The sequence below is a fragment of the Enhydra lutris genome, unplaced genomic scaffold, assembly GCF_002288905.1.
Source record: "Enhydra lutris kenyoni isolate GAN:26980312 unplaced genomic scaffold, ASM228890v2 scaffoldscaffold75, whole genome shotgun sequence".
NCBI classification, from domain to species: Eukaryota; Metazoa; Chordata; class Mammalia; order Carnivora; family Mustelidae; genus Enhydra; species Enhydra lutris.
In genome coordinates this window covers 4,168,499-4,185,502 of record NW_019154159.1, presented here as the reverse complement: position 1 = coordinate 4,185,502, position 17,004 = coordinate 4,168,499, and the positions used below count along the sequence as shown (strand labels likewise).

The following is a 17,004-nucleotide window of genomic DNA, read 5'->3' as shown; positions in this document are numbered from 1 at the left end:
CCAGCTTAGGGGCAGGGGCCAGAAAACAACCACCCTAATGGGCAGGCCAGGAGGGCAGAAGGGCCTCTGGCGTGAGAGGTCCAGGTGGAGTGGGGCCCGGAACACCAGGGAGCATTTCCTGTGGGGCCGCATGGCCAGGCTGACCTGCATGGATCTCTGGTCGGAGACACAGGTGGGACCAGGTGGGACCAGGATGCCTCTGTGGGGGCCATGCGGGGGGGGGGGGCGGTTGCCGGGAAGGTGCTCATCTCCCTCTTCCAGGCACCCTGGCCCATTGGAGACCCCTGGTTTTTACACCGCCTGGGACAAGACAGGGGCTGGGGAGCCTCTGGTGGGACCGTTTTCTAAGTTCAGCTGGAGAGGAAGAAGGCTTCTCGTCCCACGGCCCTGAGTGCAGGGCACGAGGTGTCCCGTGTCCCTGAGCAGGGCAGCGAGCCCGTGGGGCCCCTGCACCGCCCGGCGCTTACTTTCTATCCGCAGCTTCTTCTGCTCCAGGATGCGCATCTCCTTCTTGAACATGTCCAGGGACGCCAGCTGCTGCTCCCGCTCCTGAGTGACCTTCACCATCTCCTGCTGCAGGCGGAGCCAGGTCACCTGGGCCTGGGTCACGCTCGTGTTGTTCTCGTCGATCAGCTTGCTCAGCCTTTTGATTTCCAGCTCCAGAGGCCCCACTTCTTCCCCCTAAAAGCGAGAGTCACCAAAAAGCAAAGTGAGCTTCCTTGTTTTCAAAGGTCTGCTTTCCGGGTGGGCTGAGGAGGGCTGGGACCCCGCCTGGGATCATGCATCTGTGGGAGGACTGGGGGACATTTCCTCGAGGGCACTGAGCATCCCACGTCTGCCCCTGACCCGCTGTGGGAGACACAGGTCTCGGGAGGCCTGTGGCCCCCTCCCCATCATGCCACAGCCTTGTGGGGCCAAGGGCAGGGCCTTGACATGGCCTCCATTACTCAAAGGGGCTTTACAAGTTTTCTTTTAGGGACAGACCATCAAGGGCCAGAGTCTTTACTCCCTCATTGTCCATTGGGCCGTGGCTTTGAGAAGCTTTCTAGTGCTCAGGATCTACCTAAGAGCATGCCCAGCTGACCGTCTTCCTCCTGGACTTGAAGCCCATGGAGGGGCCCCCACGTTAGGGATACGTGGGTAACCTATAAGGACTGCAGGCCTCAAACTCATCAGATGCCCTCACTTAGAGCAGCGATCAGATCCCACCTGCTGTCTTTGCTTGGCAAGAAAGAAGATTTGGTTCCTGGTGAAAGTTACAGGGTCCAGTTTCAGAGCCCACCAAAGACCCACAGCCATTTCCTTACCACCTGCCTTTCTGGCCATGACAGCAGGGGTGAGCACCTTCAGCAGACAGCGTCTGGCCTGAAATAGTTACTGTCTGGACCTTGGCAGGAGAAGGTTCGCAGGCAGGCCCCGACTTGGGGGATCCCCCCCTCGCCGTGTCACCCATAAAAGGGGCGGGAAAGGAATGGCTCCGTCCCATGTGAATTCATTTCAGAACGTCCCTGACATGGCCAGGTGCAAATATCAACCGGGGCAGCCTCTCCTGGCCCGGAGGTCTTACCCCCAGCTCAGAAACCATCTGCTCCAGCTGCTTATTGAAGAAGTTGATGAGGCCTTGCTTTCTCTCGATCAGGATTGTGCGCCTAGAGATCTCGTTCTCGCTGTTGGTGATGAGGTCATTGACCTTCTTCACTTCCTTGTCGAGCTCGGCCAGCGTCTTCTGGTGCGTGTCCAGCCTGCAGTTGGTGTTTGTGATGTCCAGGGTGGTCTGAGCAATGTCGCCGTCAATTTTGGACAGATGCGTCACCTGCATTAGCATAAGGAAACAGGTCTGAGCAGTCTTTCTCGCAGGGGCAGGGGGTCTAAGTGAGCTGGCTGGGCTATCGTTTCCTTGAGCATCTGCTACACAGTCGACCTCTCCTTCCTTCTAGTCTGTGTATATGACCTCCCCACCTTCCCCCAGAACCAAAGGCAGATCACCCTCTACACATAGGTTTATAAGCTGCTTTTTAATGAGCTCAATCTTGACTTCTATGCTCATGTCATTTTTAATGGCTGTGTAATACTCCCTTATACTGGTAACCTAGGAAACTAGCCACGGTTGTCGTCAGCATCCTCCTTCCATCCTGTCCCACAGTTCTGAATCTGGCGCCCAGGGGCTGGTCTGGACAGCTGGTATGTTTTGGTGAAGGAAACGGATTCCTTCCTCTCTGGGGTTGTAAAGCTATGGCAAGTTCAACAACGACTTCTCATTTGTATCTGGTGGTACAGGAGGGTGTCCTTACGTTCTGCTGAAAAGCTAGACACAGTCATGGAAAGACGGTATGTTGCTGTGCTGTCATCGGCCGCCCGGGCCGCTCTGGGCTCTTGCCAGCCTTGGCTTGTGGGGCAGGAGTCCCAGCCAGAGCTGAGTAGCTGAGGGCTTCTCGGGGCCCACCCACTGCCCTGAGAGCCTTGACGAGAACCCCCTGCCTCTTCTGCTGGCTCTCAGGGAGAGTCACCGGGTCCTGCCTGTGACCTAGGGTTTACTGGGAGGGTATCTGTGAGAACCAGAGGAGGGGGGTGGCAGGCACAGTCACTCAGGCTTCCTTTGGAAACGGAGTCTCTTTCCCGAGTGGTGGCTGTGTCCTGACCCTACGATCTGGCCCCTCAGCTCTCGCCCACATAAATTCTCAGCTTTCTCCTGGCCCCTGGCTCCTGCCAGCTCCCTGTCCTCCAGGGTCATCTTGGCTCTGCCCCCAAGACCCCGGCTGGCTCTGTCTCACGTGCATCCTCTGACCGGCCCCTGCGGGTGACTCGGCAGGACGCCCAACAGTCCTGGGTTTTAGAGCTGGACCCTGCCCACCTGGATGCTTCCAGCATCACAGTCACCCAGCTCCCCATGGGAACGCTCCTGAGCTTTCCAGGCCTCTGAGCTCAGACTGAACCTCGTGTCTTTTTGTCAGGACCACCCGGGATAGGATCTCCACAGGGGCTCCCCCTTCCTCTCCGCCCCCGTGCTTGCCATCCCACGGGGCTCCGGCAGGCCCTCAGCTCTGCTCCTGGACCGTTCGCTCTTACTGAGACCACCCTGGCTGCTCCTGAACTAACTTGCAGACCTGCGCCTGCCCTCCCTCTGAACCCCCTCCAGATCCCAGGGTTTTTTGGGTTTTTGGGTTTTTTTTTTTTTTTTAACATTTTGGAAAAAGTGCCCCCTTTAAAGAGCTAAACTTGCATCTCTGGGGCGATCATAATGGACAAATTTGTGAGACCGAGACTCTTTACTGCCCTCCGCTGGACATTGCTGGTAGTGTGTGTACCACCTGCAGGGGTGGCTGGGGGGCCTGCGGGCCTGGGGGCTTGGGGGTCTGGGGGCCTATAAGCGCAGCCCCCCCGAAGGACTGGCGGGTGACTTCACGCACACCGTGCTCGTTGGCTTCTCTGGAGTTTTGCTCCCAGGGGGTAGTCTTGCCCCAACTTCCCAGAGAAAGGATGAGCGGGACACCCCCAGCATCAGACAGGACCTCCCACGGAGACCCAGCTGAGTCCAGTCTTGGTTCTGGCCCCGTCTCCCCACTTCCTTGCTATGACCAGGCCGCAAGCTGCCTTTCTCCCAGGTGTCCGGGAGGGATGGGGTGCCTCGGGCTGCCGGCCAGGTAGGCAGCAGCCCCGCCCTCCCGGAAGGACAGGGGAGCCCTGCCAGCTGTCTCAGCCAAGCCTCCTCCTGCCAGCAATGGCCATCAGCTGCTGACATGCGGGGCGCAGCTTCTGTCCCCCCACCTTTGCTGTCACTGTATTCAGAGGTTAGATCGGGTGCTCTAACACCAGCCGGGTGTCTCACAGGGAGAGAGTAAAGGCGGAGCCCAGGATCACACGGGAGCCCAACTCATGCTCTTAACCGCAGGCTGGGAGGGGCCCACGTCCCGTCAACTCCCGCCCCTCGGATGGAAGCTTCTGGTAGTCTGGAGAGCAAGGAAGCGTCTGTGTAGCTGCTGCTACGTGCTGGCATGGCGAAAGGGCTCTCTTCCTCCTGAGACTTGAGGGGCCCTGGGGCAGGCCGTCTGCTGGGCTGTGCCCTAGGCCTGGTGCAGGCTGCGGTGGCCTCCGTGGGTTCCGCAAGGGGGCCCACCGAGGCAGAGGACGCCGGAGGGGGTCACACCATGGGAGGCAAAGAAATGATTCAAGGAAGGACACAGGGACCCCCGACCACGGCTCGGAGTGAAGCGAGACCCCAGGGAGAGCAAGAGAGAGCTCTTCTTGGAGGAGGTCCCCAGGCCATGAGGGCCTCGCCTGGTGGGGCAGAGGTCCGGGGCTCTGCGACCCCACCCTGCGAGCCTGGGTTTTTGCCGTAGCAGCTTCTCCTCACAAGTGTGGACAAGGACGTCGGGCGAGCACGTGCAGAGCTGAGTTGTTTACAACGTTAGAACCTGGAAACACGTTCAAGTGCCTCCGCAGAGGGTTTTCAAACACGATGCGTTCGTCTGTGTGACGAAGTGGCATGCAGAATGGAAAATGGGGGTTTTTGAGGAACATTTCACGGAAAATGTTAGTTGGATGTGGCCAAAAAGTGAACTAAAACAGCCTCCGCCCGGGGAGAAAGCCCGTGGGGACCTGCGCTTCCTCATGCGCTTTCCTCTCTGCGGCGTATTTCGGTGAAACGCAGGAGACTGGACTAGGATAGATGTGAAAACGGATAAAGGAGTCGGACGTTGTTTAGGGTGGGTGCACACGGGTGCGTCCACGTGCGCGCCTGCACGAGGGGCGAGTCCCTGTGTGTGCGTGCGCGTGTGTGCACACGAGTGTGCGTGCGCCTGTGAGAGTGTCGGCTCGTGGGTGCGACTAGAGCTAAGTGACAAGTGAGCAGACCTGCTGAGGGCCCCTCGCTCGGCCCGCGTCCCCCACCCGTGACCCGCCAGCCCGGGCGCCCCCAGGGCCGCGGCGTGGGGATGGCCCACCAGGTTGGTCTTCTGCTTCTGCAGCTTCAGGATGAGCTGGTGGAAGTACTTGGTCATCTTGTTGGACGTCATGTGCTCCTGCAGCTTCTCCACGATGGAGGCGTCCATCCTCCTCCTCAGCTCCAGCTCGTGCCGTGTGGTCTGCTGGACGGACTGCAGGTCGCCCGTGCTGGCCGTGTACTCCTGGACCGGAAGGAAGGGGCAGGGACGGAGCTGTGCGGGGGCGGCCGCGGGGACACGCCATGTGGGCGGGGGGGGGCGCGGTCGTACCATTTGGGCCTTGCCCAGCGCGTCCTCCGTGTCCTGCAGCGCCAGCCGGTAGGTGTTGAACTCGCTCTGCAGCGCCTCCTGCCTGCTCAGGCTCTGCGCGGTCAGCTTCTGCAGCAGGCCGGCCTCCGTCTCCGCACGGTTCAGGATGCTCACCAGCTTCTCGTTCTTCTCTTCCTCCCCCATGATGGATTTCTTGTAGGCCTCGATCTCCCCATCGATGGACATGATCTGGTGCTGGCATTCGCTGTCGGGAGCGAGAGAGCAAAGCCGGGGCCTCAGAGCACCCGTGCCCGGGCTCTGCCCGCGCGCGGAGGGTCTTGCCCGGCAGAGAGGGACGAATGGGGACCCAGCTCTTAGCAGCAGCCAATCTCGATGCCCGCTTCCTGACCTAGTCACAGAACCACTGCCCACTTTGATGGGTAGAGAGTAAGGGAGAAGGGCCAGAGGGGGCAGGCATTGTCCCGGGGCCAGATCCGGCCACTCTCGCCTGTCAGGGGAGCGATCCCGGAAAGGGAATGTGCTAATCCAATTTCATACACACGGATACCGGAGCTCCGAGCCCTTGAGCCGCAGGCCCGTGGCCACGTGCGTGGCGTGGCTGGGAGGAGCACCTGTGGGTGTCACTCCTGACCCCCGGTTCCCCTCTGCACACTGGCTGTGCGAATGCCTGTAACTAACATCAAGGCAAACAGACAGGTGCTGGATAGTAGAATCTTCATCTGCGTGACACATTGTTTCTCCTGCATTCTGAGACGTCCTGTGACTGTGCGCTTTTCTCCACTGGTAGTAGCTGATCCTTTGAATAAGTTCTTATCCAAAGTTCTTATTCAAAAATCAGGGGCGCCTGGGTGGCTCAGTGGGTTAAGGCTCGGCCTTCGGCTCAGGTCGTGATCTCAGGGTCCTGGGATCGAGCCCCACATTGGGCTCTCTGCTCAACAGGGAGCCTGCTTCCCCCTCTCTCTCTGCCTGACTCTCTGCCTACTTGTGATCTCTTTCTCTGTCAAATAAATAAATAAAATATTAAAAAAAAAAAAAAAAAGATACCGGGGAGATGTGCCGTGTTTATTCAGCAGAAGACTCACTATCGTTAAGGCATTAGTTCTCCCCCAAAAGATCTTTAGTCTCAACACAATTCTAATTACAATCGTAGTAAGTATATTTTTTCCAGAAATTGCCACACTCGTTCTTAAATTATATATGGAAATCTACAGGACCTCAAATTGCCCAAATACTTTTGCAAAAGAAGAACAAGGACCCCACAATCCGATTTTAAGACTTCGTATAAAGTTGTCATCATCGGGTCCATGTGGTTTTATTTGTGGAGGGAGCAGAATCAGGAGTCCACAAACAGACACACCGACACACAGACGCACGTGGCCAATTGATATTTGACGAAGGGGACACGGTCTTTCAATGGAGAGAGGACGGTCTGTTCAGCGGCGGTACTGGGACTGTGGGCAAATGGACGGAACTTGGCTCTCATGCCGCGACAGACTTAACTGGGGATGGTCACGTACCCACGGGGAAGAATTAGCAGAAGACATAGGAGGGAGCTTCAGGACCCCACGTCAGGCAAAGATTTCTTCAAGAGGACACAAAGAGCATGAGCTATGAAAAAAATTAATTAATGGACTTCATCAACGTTTAAGCCTCTGTCCTTCCGAAGCCACTGTTGTGAGAATGGGAAGTCAAAGCCACAGGCTGGGAGGAAATACGTTCAGAGCACACGTCTGAGAGAGGCATTGTATCTAGAATATATGAAGATCTCTTCTTAGTCAGTAACGAGATGAGCCCCTCAATATAACAAAGAAGGTCTCTGGGGGGCAGGTCAGCGCGTGAGAACGTGCTCAACCTCATCAGTCATCGGGGAATTGCAGAGTTAAACGTCCGGCGATACCACGACTCCCCGACTCTCGGCTGAATGGAAGGGCTAACGTTAAAGTGACTGACAACAGCCAGTGTTGGTGAGGACGGGGGAGTCGCTGGGAATCGCGCCGCTGCTGGAGGGAGCGCAAAATGGAACGAGATTGGAAAAAACATTGGGCGTTTGTGACCAAGTTGAATGTGCACTCAGCAGCGGTCCCAGGCCGGGCGCTCCCCCAGGGGACGAGGAAGCACTAGATGCCCAGACGCGTACACGCTGTCCCAGGAGCTCTGCCCACGACACCCCGGACCGGAAACAATGGGGAAGCCCGTCAGCTGGTGACCCGGTGAACGCGGCGGCGGTCTCTTTGGCAATAACAAGACACACACGGCCGCGCTGGCACAGTCCCACGTCCCACGTGGGGATGAAGCTCAGAAGCCAGGCGAGGACGGCCGCACGCTGCGTGACTCCATCCCTGGGACCTCCCGGGAATGACAGGGCGGGCGGGACAGAGAGCAGATGGGGGCTCGGCGAGGGCTGGAGGTGGGGAGAGGATGGGACTTGGAGATGAAGGAAATGGCCCGTCATCTTGAGGGCCCCGGGGGGTACTTGCCTCTGCCCATCTGCCACGCTCGCAGAGCTGGGCACGGACGAGGGAGAACTTTTGTACATAAGAAATCTGCACATAAATTAGCCTCAATAAACCCAACCTAAAATAAAAAAGCTACTCATTTTCTTTTTTAGGAAGTAGCAGCCTTATAAATGTCTAAAATCTGACAATAAAAATAAGACATCCAATTTCAAAAGACACAGTCACAAATTGCATGACAGAAGTCTGAACACGTGGTAAGACATACGTGCGGGACAAGAGATGCCTGTGAGTGCCCAAAATGCTAATAAATTGTCATTGTCCCCGAAGGAAAAAGACAGTGGTATTGTGAACCTTTTTTCCTGTTTTTCAAATTTCCTAGAATGTGATCACTTATCCTTGATAAAGATTATTTTTAAAAAAACACACTTTAGGGGGGCACCTGGGTGGCTCAGTCAGTTAAGCATCTAACTCTTGATCTTAGCTCAGGTTGTGAGTTCAAGCCCCAAGCTGGGCTCCACTTTGACCGTGGAACCTGCTTTAAAAAGACCCAAAAAAGCAGTATCACATGCTGATAAGTCAAGTCACATGAAGACAGAATTGATCACTCAATTTAGTCAATGTATTAACATGGTTCCTGTGGAATGGTGGGGATGAAACTTGATGGGATTAGGCTCAAGAGAAATTAGAAGGAGTTTCTGGAAAAGGTCTTATTTCTCCCTAGACATGGACGCCACCCCACCAATGGAGACCTTGGAAGTTCTGGCCGCTATCTTGAAAAACAAGCCTACCCTGGGCTCCACGCTGGGCATGGAGCCCACTAAAAAAAAAAAAAAAAAAAGATAATAGTTTAAAAAATGAATGAAATAAAAATTAAAAAGGCACTTTAAGAACGTCCTTGATTATGGGGAATCAGGCTCCCTGTTCAGTGGGGAGCCTGCTTCTCCCTCTCCCTCTGCTGCTCCCCCGCTTGTGCTCTCTCTCTGTCAGGTAAATAAATAAATTCTTTTTTTAAAGATTTATTTATTTATCTGACAGAGAGAGACAGAGATCACAAGCAGGCAGAGAGAGGGGGAAGCAGGCTCCCTGCTGAGCAGAGAGCCCGACTCAGGGGCTCGATCCCAGGACCCTGAGACCATGATCTGCTGGGGATGCCACTTGTGTGCTCCAAACCCTCGACTTCCTGGGTGGCTCAGTGGGTTAAGCCTCTGCCTTCAGCTCAGGTCATGATCCCAGGGTCCTGGGATCGAGCCCCACATTGGGCTCTCTACTCAGCAAGGAGCCTGCCTTCCCCTCTCTCTCTGCCTGACTCTCTGCCTACTTGTGATCTCTTTCTGTCAAATAAATAAATGAAATCTTTAAAAAAAAAAGAGAGAGAGAGAGTAAAAAAAATAAGTGTTCAAAACATGTGTTTTTTTTTTTTTTTTTTTTTTCCTCCCGTTAGTCCGATGGGCGCCATCCAATGGCTGAGTTCTCGCCGGGCTCTGGAACCCCCTGTGAGATGTGACTGTCACAGCCTTTTGGGGAACCACCTGGCAGATCTCTGCAGGGACATCCCCCAGAACTCCGGGCTCGACACACTGTAACACACTGTAATAAGCCGGGACATGGGTGAGACCCTACAGCGGAGACAGTGCGAGGACCCGCCCTGCCTGGGAGGGAAGGAAGCCACCCACAGTCGCTGGGCAAGGAAGGAATGACCCAATGTCATGCTGAGATCGGGAAAGGTCACCCAGGCAGGTTGGCGAATGAGAAAAGGAAGGCGTTCAGCAGTGTGTAAGCAGCGCGCTACTTCCGTGGGTGTGTGGGTGTGTGTGTGTGTGTGTGTGTGTGTGCCCGCGCGCGCCTTGTTGGGGGGGGGGTGGTTGTTTTGTTTTGTTTTCTTCTTAATCGCAGGACCCAAAAAGAGAAAAGCCTCCTGCTGTCCAAGCCCCGGAGATGCAGAGCTGCAGAGAGCAGCTCACTCACTCCTTCCTGCCCTCCGCCCTGCACCGGGGTCCCCATCACCTAGGGACTGCAGGAGGGCCCTCTTATTGTCCCCCCCCCCGCTCCCCCCCGCGCGCAGGGAGATTAAGACAGGATCCGGGATGGTTTCCGCACACAGGTGGTGAAGAGCAAAGGAGGGGGAGACCTTCTCTCCCAGAGATAAACACCCCTTTCTCCTTCTCCCACTGTTTGTCCTAATCTTCCCAGGAAGCCTGAGAACGAAAGCTTTGCCGTCCCCGTACCACAGAAAGTCTGAAAACACTGAATCTTGGTGAACAATAGGGAGCTTTCAGGGCGGAAGCTGGGGCTGTGGGGCTGCAGGTGCTCCCCTTTGTCCCAGCAGATCCAGCAGGAAGGACGCCGTGGGCGCCCACTGGGGAGGTGGGGGTGCAGCCATCGGAGTCCACCTGTCTCCCTGAGCTCTCGGCCCCCCACCGTGGTGCCCCTGAAGGGCAGCCAGAGGCTGTCCCGGGTGTGCCCATACCTGAGCGCCTCCTGGATGGTCCTGTGGGCCTCGTCGCGGTGCTTCATGCCCACCAGGCAGGCTGCCCACTGCTGCAGGATGCGCCTTTTCTCCACGTTGATGGTGTCGATCTCCGTGCAGGCCTGCGGGGGAGAGTTGGGGTTATGGGAACGTTGGTCCAACCTCATTATGCTCAAGGCCCCAGGAGGATGTCTGAAAAGCCCCGAACGTCCTGGAGAATCTCCTTCCCCTGTGTCACCCTTGCTTTTCTGACCCCGCACCAGCAAAAGGGTAAGTGTGAAAATAATACAGCTGTAAAAATAATACATTGAAACACCCAGCCGAGCCCTGACTCCAGGCCCCAAGGCCCTCAGTGTCAGGGCTCCAGGAGGAGGAGATGAAGGGGAGCCAGCAGGGATGGGCACCCGTCACACCCAGACCCCAGATGCCGGGGGTGGGAGGTGTCGCTGATTCTCGCAGGGAGCACCGTCCACAGGCCGGAGTTTCTGTCACAAGAGATGGGTACAGCCTTGGTGCCTGACACCCCTTCCCGTAGGAGCCTGAGCTGTCGAGAATGACCTGGCAGCTCCGTGGGAGCATCTGCCAGGCCCTGGTGTGTGTGTGTGTGTGTGTCTGGGCACGCGTGTGCATGCGTGTGTGTAGTCATATCTCTATGTTATTCTATAGCCTGGAATTAAAAATTAACATGTTGTACCCAGGTTTCTATGTCAGCAAGGGTCTATTTGATTGTTGGGATATATCCTGACTTTTGTGGCTAATGCCCTGCCCTTGGGACTTTGCTATTAAACCCAACACTGTGTCCCCAGTGAATCACTATTCATTTTGCTTGTGGAGTTTTTAATGCACAACATTTTTGCTTGCATGCTTCTTCAGTAGTTTCCTTGGAATGAGGCCCAGGCGATATTTTGGAAGGGGGCAGGGGAGTCTTCAGGGTGGGGTGGGTGTACGGGAGCCCATGTGTTTTTCTGACCAGCCTGGGGGGGCCAGTCCCCTCTACGCTGGTTCCCTTCTATCAAGGGCTCCTCACCCCGTTCGTTCACGGTGTCTGTGGTGCACCTGCTGTGGGCTGCACGCCGTTCTGGGTACGGGAAGGCAAAGTGAATGGGACATGGGGCCGCCCTGCCTGGCGGAGACACACCCAGCAGCGAGGGGCAGAAGGCATCCAGAGACACGAGCCCGGGCCTATGCCCACGACCGTCCTGTAGGGGCACAGGGCACGGGGTATCTCCTACTGACGTGCATGATCTGTTCCCACCACCGAAGTCACTCGTAGGTGAAAACCTGCTTTCCCGGCGGGTGTCCCGTCTTTGCACTCTGCTGGTGGTGCCCTCAGTCCCCAGGCACCCTGGCGGGCTTGCCTCACCCTCTGCGTGGGTTCCGTTAAGAGGGTCTGTTCTCGGTGTTGGGCTTCCAAAGGCCCCGCAACTCCGGATTTAAAGAATATTTTTCTCGTATTTTCTTCCAGTACATGTTCCCCATTTACATTCGTAATCCCATCTGGAATTCATTTTCGTGTCTGGTATGAGGAAAAGATTTAATTTTTCCCCAAATGATGAACCAAAGGTCCCTACTCCGCTGGGCAAGATTCCTGTGTTCCGCACTGACTGACAGTGCACTCAGGTTTCCTGCAAGAATTTGCTCCCTCCGGGGCTCTGCTCGTGGGCCCCAAGGCCCATCCGTCCCAGACTCCAGGCTTCAGAACGGGTGACATTTAGCGGGGTACCCTGAGGATGACCCACCAGCCCGGGGGTTCTGGGACTCTTCTGGCTTTAGCACAAGCCCCACATCTCAGGACACCCCTCTCTTCCCGGCAAAACCCCTCCCGAGCTTCCCTTTCCCAGACAACTCCTGCCCAGTCCTCCAAATGTATGCTTCGGGTAAAACCTCAGAATCTCTTCGCTAACTAGAAACTGCCTCCTGGGGCGCCTGGGGGGCTCAGTCGTTGAGCATCTGCCTGCAGCTCAGGTCATGAGGATGGAGCCCCACATCACATGGGGCTCCCCGCTCAGCAGGAAGCCTGCTTCTCCCGCTCCCCTCTCCCCGCTTGTGCGCTCTCTCACTGTGTCTCTCTGTCAAATAAATAAATAAAATCTTTTTAAAAAATTAAAAAAATAAAAACTGCCTCTTTTCTTCTGGGATTCTGATCAGAACACATTCTAGATCCCCAGGTTGGAGGGCCCCGGGTGCTTTCCCACGTGGGCCCACGTGGGCCTGTCCATTTCTGCAAGTGTTTTCTTCTCCCCATAAAAGCGGCTTGTGTCCTCCACATTCCCGCACACGGGAGCGCAGGTGGTGACTCACAGACCAACAGAATAGAAAGACACGGCCACCGTTTCCACGTGTAGGCCTCAGCTGCCCTGAGGCCCCTCTGGCCATGCGCCCGCGGCCTGGCTCAGCCTCCCTGGGACACCAGGGGCCTCTCCTGGGAGGATCCAGCTGACAAGCAGACCCAGGTGTCCGGCCTCCCGGGCTGCCACCGGCCGTGCAGAAGAGGAACTGCCACGTCCCCCCGTGGGGCAGCCAGACGCCGGGCCGCTTCGGGAGACATGCGGGGAGCCCACGGGCTGAGTGGGGCGCGGGCCAGCCATCCCCTAGACCTGGGGGGTGCGGGGCGGCTCCTACCTCACTCACGGCCTTCCGGAGCACCCGCGTGTCCTCGGCCTGGGCGCAGCTCTGAGCCTCTAGCAGCGCGATCTGCTCCTCCAGCCGGTGCGCTCTGCTGGTGAGCTGGTCCACGTGCAGGTCCTGCGAAGGGGACCGCGTTCCTGTGCGCGCACCTGACGCCCCACCCAGCCCGCGAGCCCCTTGCCCACCAGAGGCGGGGGGGCGGGGCTCCTGGGAAATGGAAGGTTGGGGGGGAGGGGAGGTGGGGAGCAGTGTGGGGGGCAAGGTCACGCGCGGAGGTCACAGAGCACCTGCTGCTTCTTCTCCACCTCCGCCCGCGTCCGCTGCACCTCCGACTTCTTCACCACCTGCTGCATCACGCGGATGTCGTCGCGCACGTCCTGCTCTATGTTCTGCATGTAGAACAGGTGCAGGGCCAGGCCGTCCAGCTCGGTCTGCAGAGCCGCCACTGTGGGGGGAGGGGTGGCGCTCAGTGTCCCACACACGTGGTCTCAGTGCCCAGGGCTCCAGAAGCCCCCCTGCCTGGGAACCTGCGGCTTCCAGACCGCAAAGACCCAGACTCCACCATCACAGCCCTGCAGTCTGGTCGGAGATACACAAGCTTAAGTAACCCCCGTCCAGCCATCGTCAGCAGCCGTTCCAGCGCCCCCCGTGTCTTAGAGGCCCTCCCCGTGTCTGAGGATCTGCTGAGACCCAGGCAGGCCATGAGGCCTCCTGTTACTCTGGTATATTTCTTACCGCGTAGACGTCCTGCATCCTGGGAGGTCACCGCCCAAGGGGGCACTGAGCTCAGCCAGAGCCCCCGCCCGCCCCCGGGACTGAAATGGCCTCGTGGTGGTGCAGGCCGGGAGTGTCAGGGCTGTCCTGGGGGCCAGGCCTCACCGGCACAGCACTGTCCGCTCCCCACTCAGAGCCAGATGGTGGATTTCCCTCCAGCGACAAGCCCAGGAGAGAGGCCTAGGGCGGAACCAGCGCTCCCCACGCCTGGCTCTCGGACCTCCAGCCCCCAGGACTTTGAGAAAACAAGCCCCGCGGCCGCAGAGCTGACTGTTCACCCTCCCACCTGAAACGTGTGGGACTCACGTCAACCCTTCCTCAAGGGCGCCGAGTTCGACCACCTGCTTTTCTTCCGGGTTGGCTGAGTATTGAAAAGTCACTATTCCCAACGCCCGTGTGAGCTTGCAGTAGTATCAGTAGAGCTGAAGCAAGTTTCCCCATTTTCATGACCATGTTTGTCCCTTCTTCAAATCCCTCACTCATGTCCTCGGCCACTCTGCTACTGGGACGTTTGTCTCTCATTGGCGGCTTCTAGGAACTCTTGATGCAGTAAAGGCAGGATGGGCAGAACTTGAAAGGGGCTCCCTTGGCCTTTACGCCCCTGCCGTGAGTCCTGCAATGATGTTGCATTATCTGTCCCAAAGAAAAGTACCGGGTGGGCCTGGCCTAAGCAGGAGAGCCCTTCAAAAGCAGAGAGTGGTGTCCAGCCAGTGGCAAAGAGGACATAAAGGAGATTTGCAGGGTGAAGGGATTTGTGAGAGGGGAATTCTCTGCAAAGTGACTCGAAGAGGGAAAGGGCACAAGGCAAGGGACTTGGGCGGCCTCCAGGAGCTGAGAATGGCCCCTGCTGACAGCCCCCTGAGCGAGCTGACCCTCAGTCCTACAGCTCTGAGGAGTTGAATTCTGCCAACAGCACGAATGGGGCCGGAGTCGGATTTTCCCAGGTATTCCCGAGAGACCCGGACACCAGCACGAGCGCTCAGCTTCGAGATGCCCACGTGGGGGGCCCAGCCGGCCGCATCAGGCCTCTGACCTCGGGCCGCGTGAGTGTGCAGACACACAGGCTCGTGCGGGGCCCCAACGTCTGTGAGAATTTGTTTCCGGGCAACGGAGGAGTAACCCGGAACACATGGAGGTTGTCACAGATGCGAAGGCGGGGTTTGCTCCCAGCTAGTGTTTGTCCTTTAACTTCGTAATGCTTCTTAATAAGTTTTATGTTTCTGCATAAGCAAAAGTGTCCAAGTCCCCTCTCTGGCCTCGTCCTTCACATCACTCTTCCGGAGACCTGCCCAGCCCGACATTAGCAACAGCAGCCCCACGGGCGACCTTACGTGTTCTTCTGATGCTTCTGTGACTTCCTGAAACATTTACTGCAACTGACCTTGTTTTTCGTATGGCGTGAAACGGGGTCTAAGTATGCATTTTTGGATGACCAAACGGTCAAGCAAACACACAGTGGCTTACAGACGCCGTCTGTCCGTTTACTGAACCTGCGGACACGGCCGGATTCCCACGCGAGTTTCGCAGCAGTCTCTGCTCTCCACCTTCTTCCCTGGAGGCTCTGCCCCCTCGGTGCCATTCTGGTGGACTGACACCGTGTTAGGACACCTGATAGGACACTTTCCCTGCAGGTAACTCTCCTTTTCAACTTTTTCTCGGGTAGCCTTGTGCGTTTAATCCTCCAAGTACACTTTTGGACCAATTTGTGGAGGGTGGGGAGCATTTTACGTATTGGTCAGGAATCCTCTCTCGCACACTATGCAAAAACGTCTTTAAAGGAAAGCACGAGAACCGATAACCGGGGTGCTCGGTCGAGGGTCCCGGGACCTGGGGGAGGGGGAGGTGGGAGACTGCCCACCCCGGAGCTCTCGACTTTGGAATGATTACTTCTTGAAAATGAGTAAGTTAATGACTATGTTCAATAAGTTTAAGGTCACCCAAAATACCCTGCCGTGGGCTTTAGGGGGAACGGCACTGCGCGGTGTGCGGACTGGGACTGTATCCTGGGGCTTCCCTGCTGCTGACATGGGAGATTTATTTATTAAAATCTGTTTTATGTCCTTTAGCAAAACTGGGCTGCTGTTCTCTGGAAAAACTCACTCACTTCTTATTAGATCTATCCTAAGTATTTTATGGTCATTATGACCCTGGTGAATGAGGGTTTAAAAAAAAACAATTTAGTTCTTAACTGGGTATCACTGGGATAGGAGAAAATGCTAGATCTGGCATTCAGCTACTTTACCTTCTTTACTGTTTCTAGTACTGTTTTTTTTTTTTTAATTGGTAATCTTGGATCTTCTAGGTAAATGATCATATGATAGAGCATGAGAATTTCGTGTCCCAAATCCTCACCTCATTTACTTTGCCTGCTGGAGACTCCGAGGTTGGGCCCATGGGCTGCTGGCAGCTTCCCCTCTCCCTCCTGATCCTAGCCTGTCCCTTCTCCAGTGGTTCCCACCCAGAACAGCTTTATGGCTCATTTCCGAAAACATTATAAGGAACTTTCCTTCTAACCTAGTTCGGGATCGATGGCAAGTGTTAGCCCACACCCTGAAAATACTTTGTTTCCCCCTCTCCTATAACTTACTAATCAAATGCATTAAATTAGCAGCTTTCCTAATTTCACATGACTCCTGCATCCCACAGGAAAACCCTTCTTGAGAACCAGGTACTTCTCTTTCAATAAATGTGGCCAAACTCTGTTTGCTACTATTTCATTTTGGATTTTTTTGCCTTGCGGGTGGGACGGTTGTGTCGCGTCTGTGTTGGAGGCGTCCACAGCCAGGACCGTACTTGGCGTTGTAACACGTGCCTGGGAAGTTTCCCAGATTTCCCGCCCCCCAGAAGGTTGGGCAGCATGGGGGCGTCTGTTCTTGTCTCGGTTAGCAGGGGGACGCGTCCGTAACCAGCAAGCTGGTGGCTTCAGGGAAATCGAAGTCTGACGACGTTTTCAGTTTCTTCAATGAGGAACCCAGTCCCCGGCGCGGCCGTCTTGAAATGAAGAGCGACAGTCCCTCTGAATCGTGTTCACCCCCTGGGATGCTCCTTGACGGACAGCCCGTCTGTTCCTCGCCCCGTTTGCCCAAGTTGATTGGCGTCTTGGTCATTTCAAAAACGGAGTATTTTTATCTATCAGGTCAACTTACTTCCTTTCTTTTGCACAAGTTTCAGCTATTTTACTTAATTAACTCCCTCCTCCTGCTTTGTTTGGTTTCTTTGCCCCTTTTCAGCCTCTGGAGGGGATGTTTGGTTTCCCATCTTGCTAATGAGGACTACACGCGGTGTGGGGTTTCATCCGAGCAGCGCCGACCCTGTCGTTTATGTTTGTACCTGTGATTCTCGGCCCCGAATGCACATTAGAATAATCTGGAAGGTTTCAAAAAACAAAAACAAAACCAAGAAGATGTCTGCCTCTCTCCAGAAGCCTGGCTCCACTGAGGGGTGCTGGCGTGGACCACGTGGGGGGCCG

The 17,004-nt window shown here is 56.0% G+C and overlaps 1 protein-coding gene across 1 annotated transcript in view; it reads right to left on the bottom strand.

Moving 5' to 3' along the window:
- Window positions 1-17,004, bottom strand: part of LOC111160430 (coiled-coil domain containing 40) — a 35,804-nt gene that overhangs the window by 8,838 nt on the left and 9,962 nt on the right. The window contains exons 8-14 of the mRNA XM_022523549.1: window positions 13,049-13,206; window positions 12,756-12,878; window positions 10,134-10,255; window positions 5,211-5,454; window positions 4,941-5,123; window positions 1,568-1,813; window positions 468-681 (exon numbers count right to left, since the gene is read on the bottom strand). Coding sequence (XP_022379257.1) covers window positions 468-681; window positions 1,568-1,813; window positions 4,941-5,123; window positions 5,211-5,454; window positions 10,134-10,255; window positions 12,756-12,878; window positions 13,049-13,206 — 1,290 coding nt within the window. The remainder of the gene's footprint in view (window positions 1-467; window positions 682-1,567; window positions 1,814-4,940; window positions 5,124-5,210; window positions 5,455-10,133; window positions 10,256-12,755; window positions 12,879-13,048; window positions 13,207-17,004) is intronic.